At 44.0% G+C, this 22,746-nt stretch overlaps 2 protein-coding genes across 4 annotated transcripts in view; one reads left to right on the top strand and one right to left on the bottom strand.

Moving 5' to 3' along the window:
* The window catches only part of CMTR1 (cap methyltransferase 1), a 48,987-nt gene extending 31,035 nt beyond the window's left edge, over window positions 1-17,952 (bottom strand). For all 3 annotated transcript variants that reach the window (XR_004056790.1, XR_004056789.1, XM_010389714.2), the window contains exons 1-5: window positions 17,791-17,952; window positions 15,407-15,545; window positions 6,394-6,545; window positions 4,114-4,272; window positions 180-272 (exon numbers count right to left, since the gene is read on the bottom strand). Coding sequence is in view for 1 of the 3 variants with exons in the window: in XM_010389714.2 (XP_010388016.1) it covers window positions 180-272; window positions 4,114-4,272; window positions 6,394-6,545; window positions 15,407-15,542 (540 nt within the window). In the remaining 2 variants the exon portion in view is untranslated. The remainder of the gene's footprint in view (window positions 1-179; window positions 273-4,113; window positions 4,273-6,393; window positions 6,546-15,406; window positions 15,546-17,790) is intronic.
* Window positions 17,584-18,924, top strand: LOC115897016 (wiskott-Aldrich syndrome protein). Its single transcript, XM_030929581.1, has 2 exons — window positions 17,584-18,120; window positions 18,240-18,924. Exons 1-2 carry the CDS (start codon window positions 17,584-17,586, stop codon window positions 18,390-18,392), a joined length of 690 nt encoding a protein of 229 aa, XP_030785441.1. The 3' UTR covers window positions 18,393-18,924.
* The last annotated feature ends 3,822 nt before the right edge of the window (window positions 18,925-22,746 follow it).

The raw sequence follows: 22,746 nt of genomic DNA, 5'->3' as shown, positions 1-22,746 counted from the left end.
CTCCAAGGGGCATACTTGCAAAGCTCATGACACTCCCTCCTGACACAGCTTTATTCCTACCAACGTGAATGGTCAGATTCACATTTTTCTTAAACTGCAAGTATATGTACATACCAGACTCGAGCAAGTGAAGTCAAGAGAGTGCCAAAAAGTCAGGGTACGTCTTCCTGAAAGCCTACCTTTCCCACGACCATCCAATCGCTCATTTCCTGAGTGTCAGGAATTTCAGTAGTACATTCTGGAAACCATGACACCTGCTCACAGGCACTGGGCTGCAAACAAAAGAGAGGCTAGTAAGACAGGTATGACAGACCCTCAAAGCTAAACCCCAACTCATCAGGACTTCCCCAAAACAATCAAAAGGGACTGAGACAGACCGAAAAGGGTGCAGGTTGCTGCAGCCAAATGCAGTGGTCAGACATGAGAAGTGAGAGCCACAATTCTAAAGTTTAACTTCTAAAGGCCAGCTCCAATTCTGCTTAGAATCCTTACAAATCTCTCAAACCTAAGGCTTCTTTCATTTGTGCCCCCATTATTTAATGAATACCTACTATGTGTTAAGCACTCAGAATGCAGAGTTAAATAGGACATGGTACTTGGCAAAAGGGGTTTGCAATCAGAGCAGTGAAGACACAGAGAAGTAAACAGGCAGTTATCACGTATGATGTAGGTCTATGACAAGATAAGTATATCAGACTTAATGGCAATGAGTCTCATCTCCTGATTCCTTTCAAAGTGTTATTCACAAAACAATCCAGAAACTGGTAAATAGGATTCCTAGCCCATTCATTCTAAGACAGAACAAAAACTGACATCTCTAATGGCTGCTTCCTCTTAATTTTTCAATTACTTTCCTATCAGGCCAAAACAGTGCATTAGGATCATCTGCAGTGCTTCTAAAGAGTACTGATGCAGCTGGGTGTGGTGGCTCTCATGCCTGTAATCCCAGCACTTTGGGAGGCTGAGGTGGGCAGATCACTTGAGGTCAGGAGTTCAAGACAAGCCTGGCCAACACAGTGAAACCCCGTCTCTACTAAAAATACAAAAATTAGCTGGGCGTGCTGGTGCACATCTGTAATCCCAGCTACTTGGGAGGCTGAGGTAGGAGAATCCCTTGAATCCGGAACGTGGAGGTTGCAGTGAGCCAAGATTGCACCACCGCACTCCAGCCTGGATGACAGAACGAGACTCTGTCTCGAAAATAACGTAACGTAACGTAACGTAACGTAACGTAACGTAACGTAACAAAACAAAACAAAATAATAAAATAAAATAAATAAAATAAAATAAAATAAATAGTACTGATGCCTGGGGCTGGGCACAGTAGCTCAGGCCTGTAATTCCAACGCTTTGGGAGGCCAAGGTAGAAGGACTGCTTGAGGCCAGGAGTTTAAGACCAGTCTGGGCAACACAGCAAGACCCTGTCTCTACCAAAAAAAGTCTAAAAAATTAGCCAGGCATGGTGGCACAGGCCTGTAGTTGCAGATACTCAGAAGGCTGAGGTGGGAGGATATCTTGGGCCCAGGATTTCGAAGTTGCAGTTAACTGTGTTTATGCCACTGCATTCCAGCCTGGGCAACAGTGCAAGACCTTGTCTCAAATAAAATAAAAACTAAAAAAAAGTACTGATGCCTGAGACCCACCTCCAGAGTATAAGATTCTGCTGGTCTGAGGTGAGGCCTGGGGATAAATTTTCAGAAGTCCCCAGATGATTCTACTGTGCAGGCAGTGCTAAGTGCCACCACGATAGAGAAACATGAAATATAAAACCTAAACAGATGGCTAACCTGCATGGCAGCTTCACATATTAGCTCCCGAGCAAGTGTGGAGAAGAGATTCACCATTGCAAATTGAAGCAATGTGATTAAAAGTAATATTACATGCTCTGAAAGGCATAAAATGGTATCACAATGCAAGGTCTTGAGGGCAAGCCAACCAGCATCAACAGAGAAAAAGTTGAAAAGAAAAATTACTGAAGCCTTTTGTCCATGAATCTGGCAGTGAATCATGGCTTCTTCTCCTGGTCAAATCTATCACATTTAAGCATAAAGGTGACAGAGTTGGTTATAAATTATAAACTCTAGAGAACAAGAAGCTCATAAACTTGGAAAGAAAAAGCAGACTCAATCAATGTCCCAATGGAAGTCTGACTATTATAACTACCTACAGAGTGGACTTTGTGCAGAGGGTCATACCCTGTCCTCTACATTCCTAGGCTGCAGTAGCCACTGAGCACATATCCTGTGGTAACTGCAGGATTGGATATCCACCCTGGACACCCAGACTCACCTGTTGTAAAGAAGTGGCTGCCAACTGACACTTGATCTCTCTCTTTTTTTTTTTTTTTTTTTTTAGATGGAATCTTGCTCTGTCGCCAGGCTGGAGTGCAGTGGCGTAATCTCGGCTCACTGCAAGCCCCGCCTCCTGGGTTCACACCATTCTCCTGCCTCAGCCTCCGGAGTAGCTGGGACTACAGGTGCCCGCCACCATGCCCAGCTAATTTTTTGTATTTTTAGTAGAGACGGGGTTTCACCGTGTTACCCAGGATGGTCTTGATCTCCCGACCTTGAGATCCGCTAGCCTCGGCCTCCCAAAGTGCTGGGATTACAGGCGTGAGCCACCGTACCCAGCCCCACTTGACCTAACTTTTACTTACAAACTTTTACTTACTTTGGGGCTTTTTTTTTTTTTTTTAAAGACAAAGTCTCGCCCTGTTGCCCAGGCTGGAAGGCTAGAGTGCAGTGGTGCAATCTCTGCTCACTGCAACCTCTGCTTCCCAGGTTCAAATGATCCTCCTGCTTTAGCCTCCCAAGTAGGTGGGATTACAGGTGTGAGTCACCACGCCCAGCTAGTTTTTGTATTTTTAGCAGAGATGGGGTTTCGTCATGTTGGTCAGGCTGGTATTGAACTCCTGACCTCAAGTGATCCACTCGCCTCGGCCTCCCAAAGTGCTGGGATTACAGGCGTAAGCCACCATGCCTGGCCTATAGGGTGATTTCAGATTTTGAGTTTAGCAAAGTTAGTTCAACATCTGCCCCAACTGAAAGGATGTGATTCTTGTTTTAACACGAATGAAGACATAGAAACCACCAGGTACTTCTGAGATGAAAGCCCACAACCAGCAACCAGCAGCAGGTATCTACACTATTCCGCATTGCCAGTCTACTGGTCTCAATGCCCACAACTACAAGTCAACAAACAGCGAGACTGGCCCCAGAACCCAAGAGCTCCTCACTCGTCAGAATCTTACTCAGAAGACTTATTAGGCTTTTATCACGTGCAGATTCACGTAACTTCTTTCCTGAACTGGAACATTAGGGAGACAAATAAAATATCAATTTTCCAGAGTTCAGAGCCACATTTGAAGCTGAACTACAGCAACTATGCAGAAAGCTAGATGTTTGAGTTCCATTTTCTCTAGTTTCAACTCTGTAATGGTAATATCTCAATGTTATTTTTAGGTGTTTTTACTGTACCCACTACAGATCCTTTGTGGAGTAAGACAGGACATAAATAAATGAATAAAATAAAATCTCACATTATCTGTGCCATGAAAAGGGATAATGAGAGTTTCTTTGGATCTTCAGGGTGAAAACAAACTGGTACCCAAGTAAACAGACTACACCCACAGTAGAAAAGCAATGTGGCATAAAAAAGCACCCATTTGGAACCTGGATGGCATAAACCTGTGGAGGTACAAGGATCTTCTTAGAAGGCACCTACTCCGGTCACTCACACAGTGAGAGAGTAGGTGCTCCCTCGGCCTGCTTGAACACTTTCAGCAGAGAGAGCACACTGCCTCACAAGGTATCCTAGTCCACTAGTGGAGAGCTATAACTAAAGTTTTTATGGAGCCAAACTCTGCCTTTCAAGCATCTTCTACCCATTGGTCTTAGACAGTCCTATAATGCAACAGGAAATCCACATCCCACCATATCTCCCCCAGCCTTCTGTTTTCCATTCTGGATATTCCCAGTACTTTCCATGTAAAAAACTAATTCCACTTTGCTCGTACTGCCTCTGGAGATTTCTAGTTTGTTTATATGGCTTCTTAAAGCCATGCATCCAAAAACACAAGTGGCTTTTCCATCTCCTCCTCCCTTTAACACTTACCTCTGGCTCATCTCGCCAGTCCACGTTCAGTTCCTGGTCAAAGCCCCGGAGTGTCAGACCCAAGCCTCTTCGACCTTTCTGACTGGAAGCCTCAACGATGTCCTTCCGACCCTGGCTGTATTTACCCAATCCTTCACCTTCCCTGAAGCCCATCTTGGCCTGAAAAAGTAAGGGGGCACAATTAATTAAGTCCAACAGACATTTTTTTTTTTTTTTTTTTTTGAGACGGAGTCTGGCTCTGTCCCCCAGGCTGGAGTGCACTGGCGTGATCTCGGCTCACTGCAAGCTCCACCTCCTGGGTTCACACCATCCTCCTGCCTCAACCTCCTGAGTAGCTGGGACTACAGGCGCCCACAACCACACCCGACTAGTTTTTTTGTATTTTCAGTAGAGACGGGGTTTCACTGTGTTAGCCAGGATGGTCTCGATCTCCTGACCTCGTGAACCACCCGCCTCGGCCTCCCAAAGTGCTGGGATTACTGGAGTGAGCCACGGTGCCCGGCCCCAACAGACATTTATTTAACCCCATCACATGCCAGACAGTGTGCTAAATCCTAAGAAATAAAGATGAGTAAGGTCTAAAGTTTGTCTTAGCCTAATGAAGAAAAGAAGCATAAATAAATAACTACAGTATAACTGTGGGCCCAGTGGCTGGCTGTTCTGGAGGTTAAAGTCTATGGCAACCAGAAACTGGATAAATGAGAAGGGACCTCATAGCCATAATTAAAAGCACCCAGAGTAGTTAATGAATCTTATTGGACATCTGCTAATTTGTCTGATTAAGTGAGAAATAGATCTAGAGTAGAGGTGATAAAGAGAACATAATTTAAAATGGAACCACTTCAAGTAACTTGTACCTTACCCTTATCCAGTCAAACCGCCTTACTAGGCAAGGATAACTGGCTTTGCAGGAGCCCACTTAAGAGATTAAAAACTGGCCTTATATAAAAGTGAGGTATGGGAGGTGTTATAATACCCTGGGACAGAAACAGTTATTTAAATGCCACAATTATCTATAAGTTCTTACTAAACTTTAGAGTTACTGGGCCCAGGTATATACCCAAAGATTAGAGACTTGAATCCCAAACCCCACAGACTCCTGCCTAATAAAAAAAAACTCCAATCCTAACAAGATCTAAATTTCCCTGGAGGGTCTGTATTCCCTCTGAAAGGGGCATTACCAGCTAAAGAGCTGAATGGAATTCCTATGGTAGCCACAAATATTTCTCTCAGGTCAAACAGGCTAACTGAGTCACAAGCCTTTCCATCTTTAACTTCCCCAAATCTTGTGCCTTGCAAACTAGAATCCTGACCTATGGCTTTAGCAGTGACAATTCTCATTCTTAAATGAATCCAAGAGAAAATGGAGGGGTCAACTATAGTATTTCTTTCTTTTTTTTTTTTGAGACGGAGTCTCACTTTGTTAATCAGGCTGGACTGCAGCAGCGCGATCTCAGCTCACTGCAACCTCCACCTTTCGGGTTCAAGCGATTCTCCTGACTCAGCCTCCTGAGGAGCTAGGATTACAGGCACCTGCCACCATGCCTGGCTAATTTTTCTGTATTTTTAGTAGAGACGGGGTTTCACCATGTTGGCCAGGCTGGTCTCGAACTCCTGACCTCAACTCCTGATCCGCCTGCCTCAGCCTCCCAAAGTGCTGGGATTATAGACGTGAGCCACTGCGCCTGGCCCAATTATAATATTTCTAAAGCTAGACAGAAGGTAAACTTGGATTTCTCTAACGTTTGCACATACACTAAGGAATATGAGCAGGTCTTCCTAGTCACATTCTCCTTGTGATATATCAATTAGGTATGAAAGCTGGGAAAAATAATTGGGCCTTCTTTCAGAAAAAGAATAAATGGAATACTTCCATTTATTTTAGGCATCTGGGAGTGAACAGGATTTTAGTCATTTCTTTTGACACCACTCACTAGAGCAAATATTCACAGCATGAAGCTTCTTCACCCACTGACAAACATCCATGTTTAGGGAAGTATATTCACATGCTAATAACAAGAATTCATTACTATGGATATGAAAAGGTGATCCAGTCCAGACAGGACAGCAGAAACAGGCCTAAGCAATCACTGCCCATAGATGATACAAACATGACAGATACTTCTATCAAGAAGTGGGTCACACTCTGCTAAATTTCAGTAGCTGATAAGCAAAGGAAAAACCTATGGCCAAATTTTTCTTCTTTTCATACCAATACAAACTGCCCTTCTTTCACTCTGCTGGTGGGGCTTGAGAAACCCAAACCAACTGCTGACGTACCATAAGCTTCTGGGAGACGCTATTATACATGGAATAGCGAGAAGAAGTTCCCTCCACAAGGGAGTCTGCTTTGAATGCATCATCAAAAGAGTCAGAGCTGTGTTGTTTCCCCTCGGTCTCACTATCAGACCCACTAAGGCTTGTAGTAGATGCTGAAAAAGAAAAAGGAAAATGTTTAGGTAGGTTTATGGCACAAAATAGCCTCCAGAAGTCCAAGTTTCATTTATTCAATTACTGTTCAGTATACACAACGCACGCATAAAGTTCATTAAATGACCTACGGTCAAATCTATTCTCTACCTCTTACTAGCCAGGTAATCTTGGGCAAGTCACTACTGAAAGTTCCTAATGGACTTGACACAATGGGGGCTCAAAAATAACAGTTTTCCTTCCCCACCCTTTCAATTTCCTCCACTACAAAACTGGGATGGTAATACCTGCTTCACAGGATTGTTTAAAGATTAAATGAAATAATGTATTTGCAAACACGTTGTTGGCTAGGCATGGTGGCTCACGCATAATCACAGCACTCCAGGAGGCTGAGGTGGGCAGATGACATGAGGTCAAGAGTTCAAGATCAGCCTGGTTAACATGGTGAAACCCTATCTCTACTGAAAATACAAAAATTAGCCGGGTGTGGTAGTGCGTGCCTATAATCCAAGCTACTTGGGAGGCTGAGGCAGGAGAATTGCTTGAACCCAAGAGGCAGAGGCTGCAGTGAGCCGAAATTGTGCCACTGTACTCCAGTCTGGGCAAAAACAGTGAGACTCCATCTCAAAAAAAAAAAAAAAAAAAAAAAAAAGTACATTGTCAAATATAAAGTGTATTTACTGAAGATATGATTGTTATTTCTGCTGCTGGTGGTTATTATTTGAACATCAGTATCCAAACATTGATGCCTGATTCCATTTTCAACAATTCCATTATAAGGCTAACATTTTTATTTCTTATAATTGCAAAAAGAACTTTTGGAAGGAGCGATATACAAGAAGACCAATAAAAGTGATTATTCACACATTCAGGGTTTAGCACTTGGAGGCAGAATACCAAAACAATTACTTGGAACTAGTGAAAGCGAAAGTGAAACTTGACTTACATTTTTATACCACGAAAGTTTACACTGGCTATCTTTTTATATTTTTTGACTTACGAACCATGTGAACACATTATCTATTAAAATTTAAAATAAACATGAAAATACCAACTTAGCAATGTGGCATAATTTCTTTGAAGAAGGGACACCACTCAGAAAGGGTGTTGATTCAAAACTTGGCTACTTGTGAGAAGTAGTGAGGGACAGTCACAGAAGGCCGTGTGTAAAACATTTTTTAATAGACCCGAGGTGGTCCCTATTCAGGTATTTCTAACTTGAAGAATACATTATAATTCTGAAGCCAATCTTCACTGATCCATCCATTTCCCTATCAGAACCAAAACCTGTTAAGGGTTGACATTCAAGAAGAACAAAGCTTTCCCCAGCACTCTAGGCCTAACTGATTATCCCCTCCACTGTGCTCCATCCAGTAGTACCAGTGCCATTGGCACAGCACTCATCATATTGCGTTAGAGCCAGTTATTGTTTGCCACCTGCTGTCCCCACTGGACAGGGTCACTCCTGGAGGGCAGGAACTGTGTCACAGTCTGTACCCAACACCTGGACTGAGGTTTTCCATTTAATAGAAATTAATTAAATGATTACCGTAGTAAATGTAAAGATGTGCCAGCCAAGTGTCACTTTCCTAAGGACCTACAGAGTATATGACTCCTTAAGACATTTTCTCTTACAAATAGTGCAAGCTGTTCAGGTATTAAAAGTTTAAGGATGAGAATGGGATCTCTGTATCTTAACAGAGAATGGAGCCCTCCTGGGGTTATGATTTAGCTTCTCCACCAGTAGGGAATTAGGACATCTGTCATAGTTCAGAACACTGATACTGTTTAAAAGATCAGACTACTATACTGGTTCAGCACCTATTCTATAAAAGATCATGCTACATATAATGGGGTACTGTGCAAAAGTAACAACCCTCAGAGAGCTTAAAATCTAATAGGTAAGATAAACATGCATTTTCAAGGATACAACATTTTACAAAAGAAAGAAAAGACAGGTGAACATGCGTGAAATAATAAACTTAAAACCAAAATTCTGGCTCCTAATAAGTTAGCAAGGAGAAATTTTGGTTGAGAATGTCCCTGTATGAGAGGCACAAAATTCTGCCCTTCCCTTTAAGGTGGCTGTCCAATTCTCTTAATCGAGTTGACTTGCTTACATGAACCAATCTGGCAAACGCCACAGAGTGCCAGAGTGTGCCACTCAGAAAACCCAGACCATTAAGAATGAGTAACCATGGAAACCGAGAGGTGAACTCGTATTTCTTTTGTTTTGCATTTTCCTGCATTTTCTGCATTTGTGAGACACAAGAATGTATTAGTTTGAAAATTAGGGGCCAGGCACGGTGGCTCACGCCTGTAATCCCAACACTTTGGGAGGCCAAGGTGGGAGGGTCACCTGAGGTCAGGAGTTCAAGACCAGCCTGACCAAAACAGAGAAACCCCATCTCTACTTAAAATACAAAATTAGCCAGGCGTGGTGGCACATGCCTGTAATCCCAGCTACTCGGGAGGCTGAGGTAGGAGATTCACTTGAACACAGGAGGTGGAGATTGTGGTAAGCAGAGACCGAGCCATTGCACTCCAGCCTGGGCAACAAGAGCTAACCTCTGTCTCAAAAAAAAAAAAAAGAAAAAAATTTAGGGTAAAAGAAAGCTATAAATAAATACATTACCATTCCAAGCCTTGGGAAGAGGTTGGTTCCTTTCCAGAGAAATCTTCCAAGAGCAGCAAATCTGAGTGGAAAGGCCTTCTAAATGGCTCAAGACTGTTCTAGGGCCTCTCGTCTATTCTCCCACGCAGAGGAGAGAGATGCACTCTGCAACAGAGTGCCCACATGCTAAAGAACTGCACTTCCAAAGGTGTAGATTCTCTTCACCAGTTGCTTTCATGCCTTCAACCTGTACTGCTTAATACAGAAACAGGTGGTACCAGGAATGTGGGCAGCTCCCTAAGCACAGCCCTAAAGTTCCTCTTGGGCAACCCAGGGATCCAGGGCCCTAACTAATCACAAGCTACAATGCTAAATCAGTTGCTATTCCTTTCACCAGCAATCTGGACATTCATAGGTCTACCTATGAAAAAGTCTGCCGGGCGCGGTGGCTCAAGCCTGTAATCCCAGCACTTTGGGAGGCCGAGACGGGCGGATCACGAGGTCAGGAGATGGAGACCGTCCTAGCTAACATGGTGAAACCCCGTCTCTACTAAAAAAATACAAAAAATTAGCCGGGGGAGGTGCCTGTAGTCCCAGCTACTCGGGAGGCTGAGGCGAGAGAATGGCGTAAACCCGGGAGGCGGAGCTTGCAGTGAGCTGAGATCCGGCCACTGCACTCCAGCCTGGGCAACAGAGCGAGACTCCATCTCAAAAAAAAAAAAAAAGTCTGAAAACCTGGTATCCTCCTCAAAGGAGACTGTGGCCTTGCTCCAGCTCTAGAGAGTTGTCACGCTGTTAGACTTGCCTGAGGCCCCAACAATGAGCACAGAAATAGTGCAAATAACATTCCTGGGCACACAGGGTTCCTGCCACCCTAAGATCTCAAAGGGAGATCTTTTGTTTCCTTCTGTCTTCAGCATATCTCTGGGCAAAAACGAAAGGGAGAACCAAATTTGAGTGGAAGGCTCACTAAGCAAATCAGTGGTGACTCTGGTGTAAAATTCCAGTACCAGACTTTGGCACAAAGATTTTTCCCTCCTACTCTTCCTCCCAAGGTGTTACCTAATGTACATTGTCGTTTGCAGGTTCTAAGAGTGAGGTTAATGTGAGTAAAATATCACCCTAGTAGGCAATTCCTTGTAAGATCAAGAAGTGTGCTAGATAAGCAAATAAGTCTTATTTTTTTATTTTATTCACGTGATATAGGAGGCCACTTCTTAGCTTGACATGCTTTAGGCCAAAGTTCCCTAGATTATTCCTGATGTCCACAGACTGCCACAGCCACTACTCATTCTTACTCAGGGGCCTTTGAGGCTACTCTTTTCATATGAAAGGGAGACAACTGTCACTGCTGCAGCAGGAACTAAAGAGGAGACTTAGCTTCTCAAGACTGATAAAGAATTTAGCAAGGGCCGGGCACGGTGGCTCAAGCCTGTAATCCCAGCACTTTGGGAGGCCGAGACGGGTGGATCACGAGGTCAGGAGATCGAGACCATTCTGGTCTACACGGTGAAACCCCGTCTCTACTAAAAAATACAAAAAACTAGCCGGGCGACGAGGCGGGCGCCTGTAGTCCCAGCTACTCGGGAGGCTGAGGCAGGAGAATGGCGTAAACCCGGGAGGCGGAGCTTGCAGTGAGCCGAGATCGCGCCACTGCACTCCAGCCTGGGCGACAGAGCTAGACTCTGTCTCAAAAAAAAAAAAAAAAAAAGAATTTAGCAAACAATGAGCAGATAATTTTGCAATGAGGTCATAAATTAATAGGAGTAATAAGGTCAGTCTATTAAACTCATTAGTTTCATTAAGAATTTGCCAAAGCGGCCGGGCGCGGTGGCTCAAGCCTGTAATCCCAGCACTTTGGGAGGCCGAGACGGGCGGATCACGAGGTCAGGAGATCGAGACCATCCTGGCTAACACGGTGAAACCCCGTCTCTACTAAAAATACAAAAATTAGCCGAGCTTGGTGGCAGGCGATTGTAGTCCCAGCTACTTGGGAGGCTGAGGCAGGAGAATGGCGTGAACCCGGGAGGCGGAGCTTGCAGTGAGCTGAGATCCGGCCACTGCACTCCAGCCTGGGCGACAGAGCGAGACTCCGTCTCAAAAAAAAAAAAAAAAAAAGAATTTGCCAAAGCTGGACAGCATTCCCATTTACCTCCCGGGGAACTCCCCTCCTAAAACCTACCAGAGAGCCCAAAACAGTATTTAGAGTTTTAAGATTTCTTCTCCACCTGATAGAAATCACTATTAAGTCATTACAAGGAAGAAAGATTCAACTTTACAGAGGGAACAGAGGTCTCCTGGCTGTTGGCAAAATTTTTCACATGGCAATACAGCAATGGGACAAACATGCCAAAATTAAAAATGGCAGTGACAAGCTGGGCACAGTGGTATGTGCCTGTAGTCCCAGCTACTTGGGAGGCTGAGGTAGGAAGACCACCTGAGCTCAAGAGTTCATGGTCAGTGTGGGCAACATAGTGAAACCCTGTCTCTAAAAACAGAAAAAGAATACATATACTATGTTTAAAAAATGACAGTGACAACAAAGGGGGCGGCTCCAACCACTAGTGGCCAAGGTGAGCAGCACACAGATACAGAAAAATAAATTATGAATTTTAATAAACATCACATGCTGCTTAACAACCGTTGTGAAATAAACTCATTCCTGCTTAAAGACTCAATTTCTCCTTCATGCCAGACAAATGGTAACTTGTTAAAGCAATTTAAACAGATACCGATAAAGGAAGCTTTTGATTAAGGTCATGAATCTGGGCTGACAGGAAAGCGATGGTGTTTCAGGGCAAATAGCCTATTTAGGAAAGAATTAAACCTCGTGGAGAGGAAGGCGCCTTTAATGTGATACTGGTGAAGGAGCCCGGCAACTTCCAAAGGAACTCACTGCAGCAGGGCCAGGAGCCCACACCAGATGCACAGCTAAGGAGAGAAGGAGTTTTCTTAGGGTCTAGACCATAGTTTCCCTGTGAAAAACCACCAAAAAGAACAAAATGACCTCATCTGCCTCTCCTTCCTTCAAAAAGTTATTTGACAGCAAATGTGCAAGAATGTATTTACACTTGAAAATGCCTTCAAACTCCTTTGAAAATACTCAAAAGATCACATGATGCAACAGTGGCCCTGACAACAACATCCCTTTTCCTCTTTACTCTGGCCAGATGTCAGTCTTTGACCTGGCAATGTAGCTGCCATGTGAATAATGTAAAATAAACACACTGATTAAACTAAATAGATCTAATAATGAGTCATCACACTGATTTAGCAGACACAGACAGAAATAGTAACTACTATTTTGTTTTTCTAATTGTCCTCCCTAAAGAGTATTTTTCAATCATCTACTTGAACATTATGTTCAGGTAGAAGTGACTGCAGTAAATAGGAACACCCCTGCTTTAATAGAATGATTTGAATATGAAAGCTGCATACACATTTCAGGGGATATGTAGACAGCAAATCACCAGGGTATACTGTCCAGGGGACACCTAAGAGAATTTGATACAGAACACAGATGATATAAATGCTAAGTACTTAATGAAATGATCTTCTGCAGACTGGAGGAGACTGGCAAAATGAAAACTGTGATGCAAGTTAAGCTTCTTGGAAAAGATAGTATTGTTGCCTTTTATCAGTTCTATTCAGTAACTATTTACTGAGCTTTTGCTCCAGGCTAGGCATGGTGGGAAAAAAGGCACAGGGAGCAGTTCTGCTGATAAAGATACTGCCCTCAGTTTCTGTGTCAATGCAGAGCTGCCCCTTCCTAAAATAAATTAACCTAGGGAAATCTATAAATGTTGGTTTGCCTCTGCCTCCCATCTTATTTTCTGCAAATGAAAGGACCAAGTGGCACATATAAGGAACTGGACACCCCTGGATTTCCATTTTTTTTCTTTTTGAAACAAGATCTTGCTCTGATGCCCAGGCTGGAGTGTAGTGGCACAATCTTGGCTCAGTGCAACCTCTACCTCTTGGGTTCAAGTATCCCTTCCACCTCAGCCTCCCGAGTAGCTGGCTCTACAGGCGCATGCCACCATGCCCAGCTAATATCTGCATTTTTTGTAGAGATGGGTTTTCACCATGTTCCCCAGGCTGGTCTCAAACTCCTGGGTTCAAGCAATCCACCCACCTCGACCCCCGAAAGTATTAGAATTACAGGCATGCGCCATCATGTCCAGCCTGGATTTCCATTCTACACACACAACAGCAATAGTCAAGCCTGACTGAGTCATATAGTACCACTTCCAGAGAAGGAAGAAGAGTCATCTCAATTCAGCCACAAAAGTTTGAAGTTCAAATCAGAATGGTTTCCTTGAAGGATCCTTACCCTTAAACACTTACCTTCTTTTACCTGGGAGTTGGCCTTTCCTTACTTCAAAGAGATGTTATTTGAGAGCAAATGTCCCCCAAGATCCACTTAGAACCAGGTATCACTTGTTCCCCAGACATGCTCTTTTTCCCTTACAGGCCATTTCTCCCAATACCCCTATCCAAGGAGATTCTATCTTCACCAAGTTGCTCAAATTCCAGGTGAGAGGTAAAATTCCCTTTCCTCAAGAATCTCCAGAACCATTGCGTCCAATAAGTTCTTGCCTTCCTACTCAGGAACTTCAATTCCTACCTACCCTGGAATCTACGGTGACTTTAAAGCAGACGCGTCCAATCTTTTGGCTTCCCTGGGCCACACTGGAAGAAGAATTGTCTTGGGCCACACATAAAATACACTAACAGCAGTTGATGAGCTTAAAAATAAATAAATAAATAAATAAATAAATAAAATCCCCAAAAAATATCATAATGTAAAGTTTACAAATTTGTGTTGGGTCCCATTCAAAGCCATTCGGGGCCACATCAGCCCACGGGTCGCAGGTTGGACAAGCTTGCTTTAAAGGTGTGAATACCTCCACACATAAAGTTGCAAGTGAGTCTCTTATCCAGCCTGGACTACAGCCACACCAGTGCTCCACTCACTGTACCACCTGTCAAGCTTCTTCTCTCTGGACCAGCTTCTCAGTAGCAGCTGATGAGTAACTGCCCTTCAATAAGCTTATCACTTGTGAATAAACTGTATTTCCTACTACCTTCGAAGGGTGCTTCACACCTTTTCAGTCACCAATCTGTTACGAAATTTCATTCCAGTTTCCCAGTGATCCAACAGAGGATCCAATATGCAAGCCTGCTGGTGTGCTGGGTTGAATATGGTATCCTCCCCAAAGCCTGTAAACGTGACCTAATTTAGAAATAGGATCTTTCCAGATTACATCAAATGCAATACTAGATTACAGTGGGCCCTATCCAATGACTGATGTCCTTATAAGAAGAGGGAAATTTGGATACAGACACACACAGAGGAAAGATAGAGGCAGAGATTGGAGTTATGCTACCACAAGCCAAGGAACACCAAGGAATGCCAGCAGCCAGCAGAAGCTAGAAGTGGTAAGGAAGGTCTTCCCAAGAGCCTCTGAGGGAACATGGCCCCACCAATACTTTGATTTTGGACTATTAGCCTCCAGAACTGTGAGAGAATAAATGTCTGTTGTTTTAGGTCACCCAGTTTGTAGTAATTCGTTACAGCAACCCTAGGAAACTAATACAGCTGGCAAGTCAAGGTAAACGCAAATTTACCTTGAGGTATTTGAGGCAAGCTCCCAGAAATTTTATCATTTTTCAGAAAGCATCTATGGAAACTGTGAAGAACCCTAAAAGGCAGGCAAAGCGAAATGCTAGTTTCAACCAGATTAGTGAAATCCTTCGATGCTTAATGCAAACAGTGAACACAGCAATGCTCCAGTACAGTTGGATGTTTCTGACCACGACTGCTGAAGGAATTGAGAAAACAGTATGCATGCAAAAAAGTGAAAATTAGCTCGATGGCTGCAGCAAGAGGCCCTCCCTTACAAAAGAGCCCCAGGATCATTAACAGCTATTCAGGGCACAGAGCACTCAATGCTCACCACTACTTCTTCTAACTGGTTTAAGGCAGCAAGAGTGCCACCTACTGAAGGACAACCAACAGAAAGCAACTTCTGGAAAAATTACCATTTTTTATTTAAAACAAGTTTCCCCACTCTTAGTAGGAGAATGGCGGAAGGGAAAAGAGTCTATAGCCAACATCTCTCTGTAGAGTATTCTTAATTTTCCTCAAGGGACCAAGGGGCAAAGGACTATAGTCTGCTCCAACCAGACACTGTGTGTTCAAATAACCAGATGGCCAGTGGCCTCAGACCACACAAGCACACGTACCTTTTGCTCCATGACTGACAGAGGAGGGAGGTTCATCGTCGGAAGTGGAGCTGAGGCTCAGGGCAAGCTCTGCAACTCTTTTTTTCTGTTTCTTGATGGGGGCAGTGCATTCTGGGTCAGTTCTCCTCTTCATCATTAACTGTAACCATAAATCCAGAGAGTCAGCTGCCCCTGGGTCAGAGCCACTGGGATCGGAGCAGGGATTCCAAAGTGTAAATCATCAATGGGATGAGATTTGGCAACTCTACACATCTTCCAGTGCCAGCACTTGAATAGCCTCTTCCTCAGAATGAGGTCTAGGAAGGATGCTGGTCAGGTGCTGGTTTTCAATAATAGCTGTTTTACTGGAAAATGTGGTGCTCACAGACTGAGACAGCTCTGGGGCCACTGGTGTCACATAACAGAAAGTCATGGATCAACTCCACAAGCCACTGGGGGAAAAGGCTTGGTACTTGTAGTTATTCTATACTTTTGATGCAATATTGGCCATGCATGACAATGTACACTGAAAATGAACTATAAAACCTAATAAATATTAACCAATATTTCCAAGGTGAAGGGACCATCCCAGAATGACTGTTTCATCAGCATTATTTTACCAGAACAATTAAGAAATTACATATCATAAAAATACTCGTTTTAGTTTACTTCATAACATTTGAAAACATCAAAGAATTGGGAAAGTTTTTAAGCAGAGTAAGGAACGGAAGCAGTGAATGGCTTAAGACTGAGGAAACACAAGAGTGGGAAAGTTATTGGGACTGGAGGTAGTTATCCCATAGAACTGAGTTACAAAAACAACAATTTTAAGGACAGAAATCCACCTCCACAAAAAAGGATGGAAACCGGTTGGGAGTGGTGGCTCACCCCTACAATCCCAGCACTTTGGGAGAAGAGGTGGGCTGATCACCTGAGGTAAGGAGTTCAAGACTAGCCTGGCCAACATGGTGAAATCCCATCTCTACCAAAAAAACACAAAAATTAGCCAGGTGGTGGCACATGCCTGTAGTCCCAGCTACTCAGGAGAACGGCTTGAATGGCTGAGGCGGAGGTTGCAGCAAGCCGAGATCATGCCACTGCACTCCAGCCTGGGCGACAGAGCAAGACTCTGTCTCAAAAAAAGAAGAAAGAAAGAAAGGAAACAGGCACCATGCCACCATCAATCATCCATCCTCATGGTTAGGTACATGAGAGGTAAGCACAAGAAAAAAGAGATGGAATGAAGTGATTATGAAACCCTGAAATCTTAAGCAATGATCAAGTTAAAGAGCAAGCAAGAGTAGTGAATACACTGTGGCTTACACACAAATGATTGGCTGTAGAGAACTCAGAAAAGAGGACTCGATACAGGGTGGGCAACCAGCTGGGAAACAATCCATAGGGAAGGCGAGGTGCAGCAAGAAACTATTGAAACCCAAAAATGTCACTGATCCCCCCAACCTCATAAAACCCTGGATTACATGTTTCAGTTCTCTCCATCTCAAGGAAGAGCCAATTAATCCAATGCACAATCGCCACCTTCCTGAGAAAGCAGCCTCTTACTAGACACAGGCAGGGGGTGTCCCAGGGAAGAACCGGAGACACTGAGCAAACAGAAAGCGAGACCAAGCTAAGCCACATTTCACTTTAAGCCGGTAGTCTTAAATACCCGCAAAAGGCCCCCAGGGTGAGCTAAAGGAAGGCTCATCACAGAACTTGCTTCTAGCCATTGCAAGCACCAAAAGCTTTTAATTCTTAAGTAACTCGGGGGGGAGACTTGGAAGTACAGCAAACTCAAAGCGGATTGTGTTGCATAGTTGTGTGAAAGGCAGGAGAGGCGGATGCTCCTCCTCAAATCACATCACCTTAGATTTGGGCCTTCCAAATCATCTCATCAAACCCTATCATCTTCCACTGGAAAAGACTGCAGCCGCAGAGGGGAAGGCCACACAGCTAACCAGTGCCAAGCTCAAGTGACCCACACAAGCCAGAAGAATGATCTGGCAGGGAACTTCTAAGCGGAAGGCAAGTGGCCTGGTTCTACCTGCTGCTTCCGCACAGAAGGGGTTCAAATCCCCTCTGCAGTCTTCTCTCCCTGGGCCTCGGTTTGGCACTGCCACCCCTAATCACAGAGAGGAGAGATAAGCTCCCATGTCCCCCGGCCAGTCCCTTCATTTGAAGATAACGTGAGCATGTGAATGTGTGCGCGGAGACGTGTGTCAGCGGCAGCTCGGGCTCCAGGGAGCCGGCGTTGGGGGTGGGAGGAGGAGGGAAGACATAAGGGGCCAGAAGGCGAGGAGAGTCACGACCGCGGGTGGGGGGCCCAGGCGGCGGTGGAGGGGAGAAGGATGCTGAGCCCGCGCGCCCGCCCGCTCGCTCCCCCCGGGCCGCGCGTCGGCACTCACGCTGAGGGGAAAGAGCGAGCTGCCGGGGAGCGGAGGGGGGTGGTCAGGCCGACACTGTCGCCGCCGCTGCCAGAGCCGCCGCCTCCTCCCTCAGTTTCGTTTCCCCACAAGCCAGCCCAGGTCCGCCAGCCGCGCCGTCGCGCTCGGGTCCAGTACTGCGGGCAGCGCAGCCTGATGACGTCACGGACAGCGCCGCGCCCCGCTCCTCCCCCGGCCGGGTCCTGGCCCCCGGAAAGGCCGCTGGGGTTCTGGCCCGCTCCGCCCTTTAGCCTGGGAGGTCCAGGGGCGCCTGCGCGGAAAAGTCGCCGGGAAAAGGCTGCAAAAGCAAAAGTCAGTGAGTAGCACGTCCTCCGGCTCTGAGGAAGAGAAACCAATACAAAAATTGTAAGTGCTAGGTGCCCTCACACGACCTCGTCTTACTTAATCTTATCATTACCTTCATTTTACAGACTAAGAACAAGTTCCGAGAGGCAGATGGTAACCTGGTTGAGGGCAAGAACCCAGTGTTCTTATTCCCTGCTGTATCCCCAACATCCAGCCTATGGGACATCTCAACAGATTTTGAACTAAGGACGGGAGGAAAGAAGGAATGCCGCCCATAGCATCTTACCATATGGACACAGATGGCTCTCCATCCCAAACCTCTCTTCTGATTTTCAGGCCATTATGGCCAAACGTCTGTTGGACATCCTCACTCAGTCACCTCAAACCCCATGAATTCAAATTTCACCTTATGTTCTCCTATCAGCTCACTTTTTTCCTGGGGAAGGGCGCTGCCATCCATCCTGTTGAGCCAGCTAGAAATCTGAGGAGTCTCCCTCTTCTTCATACGCCAAAGCTTCTCATACACTTAATTGAGTTTACCTCCTAATTGTCTTTCAAATCCATCCATTCACCCCCATCCCCATTGCCACAATTCATGCACTCACCCCGACTCAGCAGAATTTCTCCAGTAATCTCCAAACCCCCGTGACTGTCTCCAGTTGTGATCCCTCTAATGCGTTCTTCACAAAACCAAAGTGATTTTTTAAATTTTCAACATCTATGAAAAGGGAATTTAAAATTAATTAAACCTGATCCTGTCACAACCCATCAATGATTAAAATCCATCAATGATGTCCTATTGCTCTTAGAATAAAGCTAATGTCTTTAAAATGGCCTCCGATACCCTCCAGCATGACGCCTTCTTCAGGTATGCCTTGTACTGCTATCCCTTAGTTCTCCCCATGCTGACTCCTGAATTTATCAAACATGCCATGTCTCGGCCAGGCGCGGTGGCTCACGCCTGTAATCCCAGCACGCTGGGAGGCTGAGGCGGACGAATCACCTGAGGTCAGGAGTTCGAGAACCAGCCCGGCCAACATGATGAAACCCCGTCTCTACTGAAGATACAAAAAAAGTAACTGGGCGTGGTGGTGCGCGCCTGTAGTCTCAGTTACTCAGTAGGCTGAGTCAGGAGACTCGCTTGAACCTGGGAAGCGGAGGTTGCAGTGAGCAGAGATTGCACTACTGCACTCCAGCCTGGGCAACAGGGCGAGGCTCCATCTCAAAAACAGAACAGAACAGAACAAAACATGCCATGTCTCTTAAGAGTTCAGCCCCCTGCCTGGATCATGCTTCTCCTCTTTGCTGGGCTAATGTCCATTTATCCCTCAGGACTCACTTTAGTGTCCTTATCTCGAAATATTTCCTGATGTCACAAGTCTAGGTTGGGAGCCCCACCTGTGAGCTCCTAAAGCATTCTGTCCCTCCACTATCAAAGCACTTACCACAGTGTTGTATAATGGCCTGCGGACTCATCTGCCTCCCCGACGCAGCTGCAAACTCTGTGCAGGAAAGATTGTCTGTCTGTATTAAATTCACAAGATTTAAGAGGCTGGTGGTCAGTGCTCAATAGATATTTACTGAATCTGTGGAAGTGTGGAATATGAATGAAGGTTGAGTAATATGTTCAAGGTTACAGAGCTAGGAAGCAGCAAACAGGTATTTACCTAGTTCTCTATGTTCTAAAGCTTAGTGTACTTCCTTCCACCTCACTAAGGCTTCTTAACATGCTCTGCAACATGAACACTTTTGGTAATCTTGTGGAGCTTATGGACCTGTTCTCAGAATAATTTGAAGGGTATAAAATAAGGTATAGGAAATGAGTTATATTGAAAAAGTTAACATATTTAGCAAATTTAATGATTTAATTTTTATGTAAAGCATTAAATAATGAGAGCATGCATTCAAAATATAGTCAAGTTAAAGTTAAATTTTATTTTTTAATATATATGAGTATACCAAATGAATAGTGCTGGAAAAACCAGATAAATATATAGAGAAACATGAACTTTGATTCTTTTTTTTTTTTTTTTTTTTTGAGACGGAGTCTTGCTCTGTCGCCCAGGCTGGAGTGCAGTGGCGCAATCTCGGCTCACTGCAATCTCTGCCTCCCAGGTTCACACCATTCTCTTGCCTCAGCCTCTGGAGTAGCTGGGACTACAGGCGCCCGCCACCACGCCCAGCTAATTTTTTTGTATTTTTAGTAGAGATGGGGTTTCACCGTGTTAGCCAAGATGGTCACAATCTCCTGACCTTGTGATCCGCCTGCCTCAGCCTCCCAAAGTGCTGGGATTACAGGCATGAGCCACTGCTCCAGGCCCACTTTGATTCTTACTTTATGCCAAATGCAAATTAAGTTAAGATAGATCATAGACCTAAACATAAAATCTAAAATGATAAAGCATAAAATTATAAACATAAAATCTAAACATAAAAGGATAAACATAAAATCTAAAATGATAAAACTTATAACAGAAAACATAGGAAAATATTTTTGCAGACTTCGGGTAGACCCAGGGAACATTAATCAGAAAGAAGAATAATGATAAAATGGAGTCCATCAAAATAAAAGGCTTCTACTCAACAAAAGACACCATTAAGACATTGAATAATCAAACCACAGAATGAGAGGAAAACATTCACAATACATAAATCTGACAAATGACTTATCTGTAATATATATATATGCACATATATATGTGCATATGTATATATATAAAATACCCAAGAATAAAAAGAAAAACAGAAATTTTCAATTCTTGTCAAAATGGAAACAGCACATTTCATTCTATTTCTCCCACTGAATGTAATTTAAAACCTTAGAATGCATGGAACAACTATCTGAGGATTCTGAAAAGTAAATGGTAAAGCATAAAGTAAATGGCTGAAATATGGAGAAAGGAAACCAGAAAAGTCAAAGAACTGTCAAATCAAGAGCGAGTTTCTCAATTTTTCTCCCCTTCATTTTCTCCCAGCTTGTACTAAAAGGCAACCTAAAATGCACATATTTTACACAACAATGTGAATATAGTTAACACTGCTGAACTGTACACTGTTAAATTACATTTGGCTTAAATGTGCCTCCATACATAATGTAATCTAACAGTATGTAGACAAACTGTAACCTAACTTGAGAGTATATTCTTTTTTTTTTTTTTTGAGGCGGAGTCTTGATCTGTGGTTCATGCCGGAGTGCAGTGGCACAATCTCAGCTCACTGCAACCTCCACCTCCTGGGTTCAAGTGATTCTCCTGCCTCAGCCTCCTGAGTAGCTGGGACTACAGGCACATGCCACCACGGCCAGCTAATTTATGTATTTTTAGTAGAGACGGGGGTTTCACCATATTGACCAGGCTGGTCTCGAACTCCTGACCTCGTGATCTGCCTGCCTTGGCCTCCCCAGAGTATATTCTTGTAACAAGTAGCTGAGTCTAGGCTAATCATAGCAGGTAAACTTTCAGTCAGTCATGGGGATGCAAACTGCCAAAATATATCCAAATAAGGCAAATGCCAAACTGTAACAATCAGGTTATTTTTATATGTCACTTCCTTTTTCTGTCTACGAGTACTGTGTGCCTCCATTGGTAGGTAAAGCTCTCTGAACTTTTACTGCTTTGGGATGCTTCTCAATTCATGAATTGTTTCTTTTCTCAAATAATCTCTGCTAAACTCTATTTATGTAAAGTTTTTCTTTCAACAACACTTAAAAATGGTTAAGATGGTAAATTTTATGTTGTTTTTTTCACCATAATTTAAAGAATAGCTATTATAACCATAACCTAAAACACAGGAGTGAAGACTCTTAAAAAATTAATAGAATATAGTGAGTCTCTGCAGAAAGAACCAAATGGAAATTTTAGAATTAAAAAGTACAGTAACAAAAACAAAAATTTCACTAGATGGGTTCAATAGCAGAATGATGATGCTGGGGGTTGGGGGAGTCACTAACTTGAAGACAGATCAATGAAAAGTATCAAATGTGAAAAGCAAATTGAAAACAAAAGAGTGAATATACCCTCAGGGACCCAGGGAACAATACCAAATGATCCAATACTTATGTCATCAGAGTGCTACAAAGAAAAGGAGGTAGAAAAAAATTTGGCGCTAAAAAATATTTGAAGAAATAACGGGGCTGGGTGCAGTGACTCATGCCTATAACCCCAGCACTTTGGGAGGCCAAGGTGGGCAGATCACCTGAGTTCAAGACCAGCCTGACCAACATGGTGAAACCCCGTCTCTACTAAAAATATGAAAAATTAGCCAGGTGTGGGGGGCATGCACCTGTAATCCCAACTGCTTGGGAGGCTGAGGCAGGAGAATCACTTGAACCCGGGAGGCGGAGGTTGCAGTGAGCCGAGATGGCGCCATTGCACTCCACATTGGGCAACAAGAGTGAAACTCTATCTCAAAAAAAAAAAAAAAAAGAAAAAAGAAAAAAAGAAATAATGGTTAAACACTTCCAAACAATGGCAAAAGGCATAAATTTTCAGACTCAAAAAGCTCAGAATTTCCAAAACAGTAAATGCCCAAAGAAATCCACTCCCAAATGCATCATAACCAAACTGCTGGAAACTGAAGCCAAATAAAAACAGTCAGAGAAAGTTGTCAGAATCAAAATGGAGTCACTAATGT

The sequence above is a fragment of the Rhinopithecus roxellana genome, chromosome 4 (assembly GCF_007565055.1).
Source record: "Rhinopithecus roxellana isolate Shanxi Qingling chromosome 4, ASM756505v1, whole genome shotgun sequence".
Classification (NCBI taxonomy): domain Eukaryota; kingdom Metazoa; phylum Chordata; class Mammalia; order Primates; family Cercopithecidae; genus Rhinopithecus; species Rhinopithecus roxellana.
The sequence above is the reverse complement of the archived record's forward strand: the minus strand, read 5'-3'. Positions and strand labels throughout refer to the sequence as shown.

Coding starts and splice junctions, on each gene's coding strand:
- LOC115897016 (XM_030929581.1), top strand. CDS start 17,584: ATGTGTGCGCGGAGACGTGTGTCAGCGGCAGCTCGGGCTCCAGGGAGC. Junction 18,121..18,239: donor AAAAGGCTGCAAAAGCAAAA/GTCAGTGAGTAG, acceptor TTCATTTTACAG/ACTAAGAACAAGTTCCGAGA.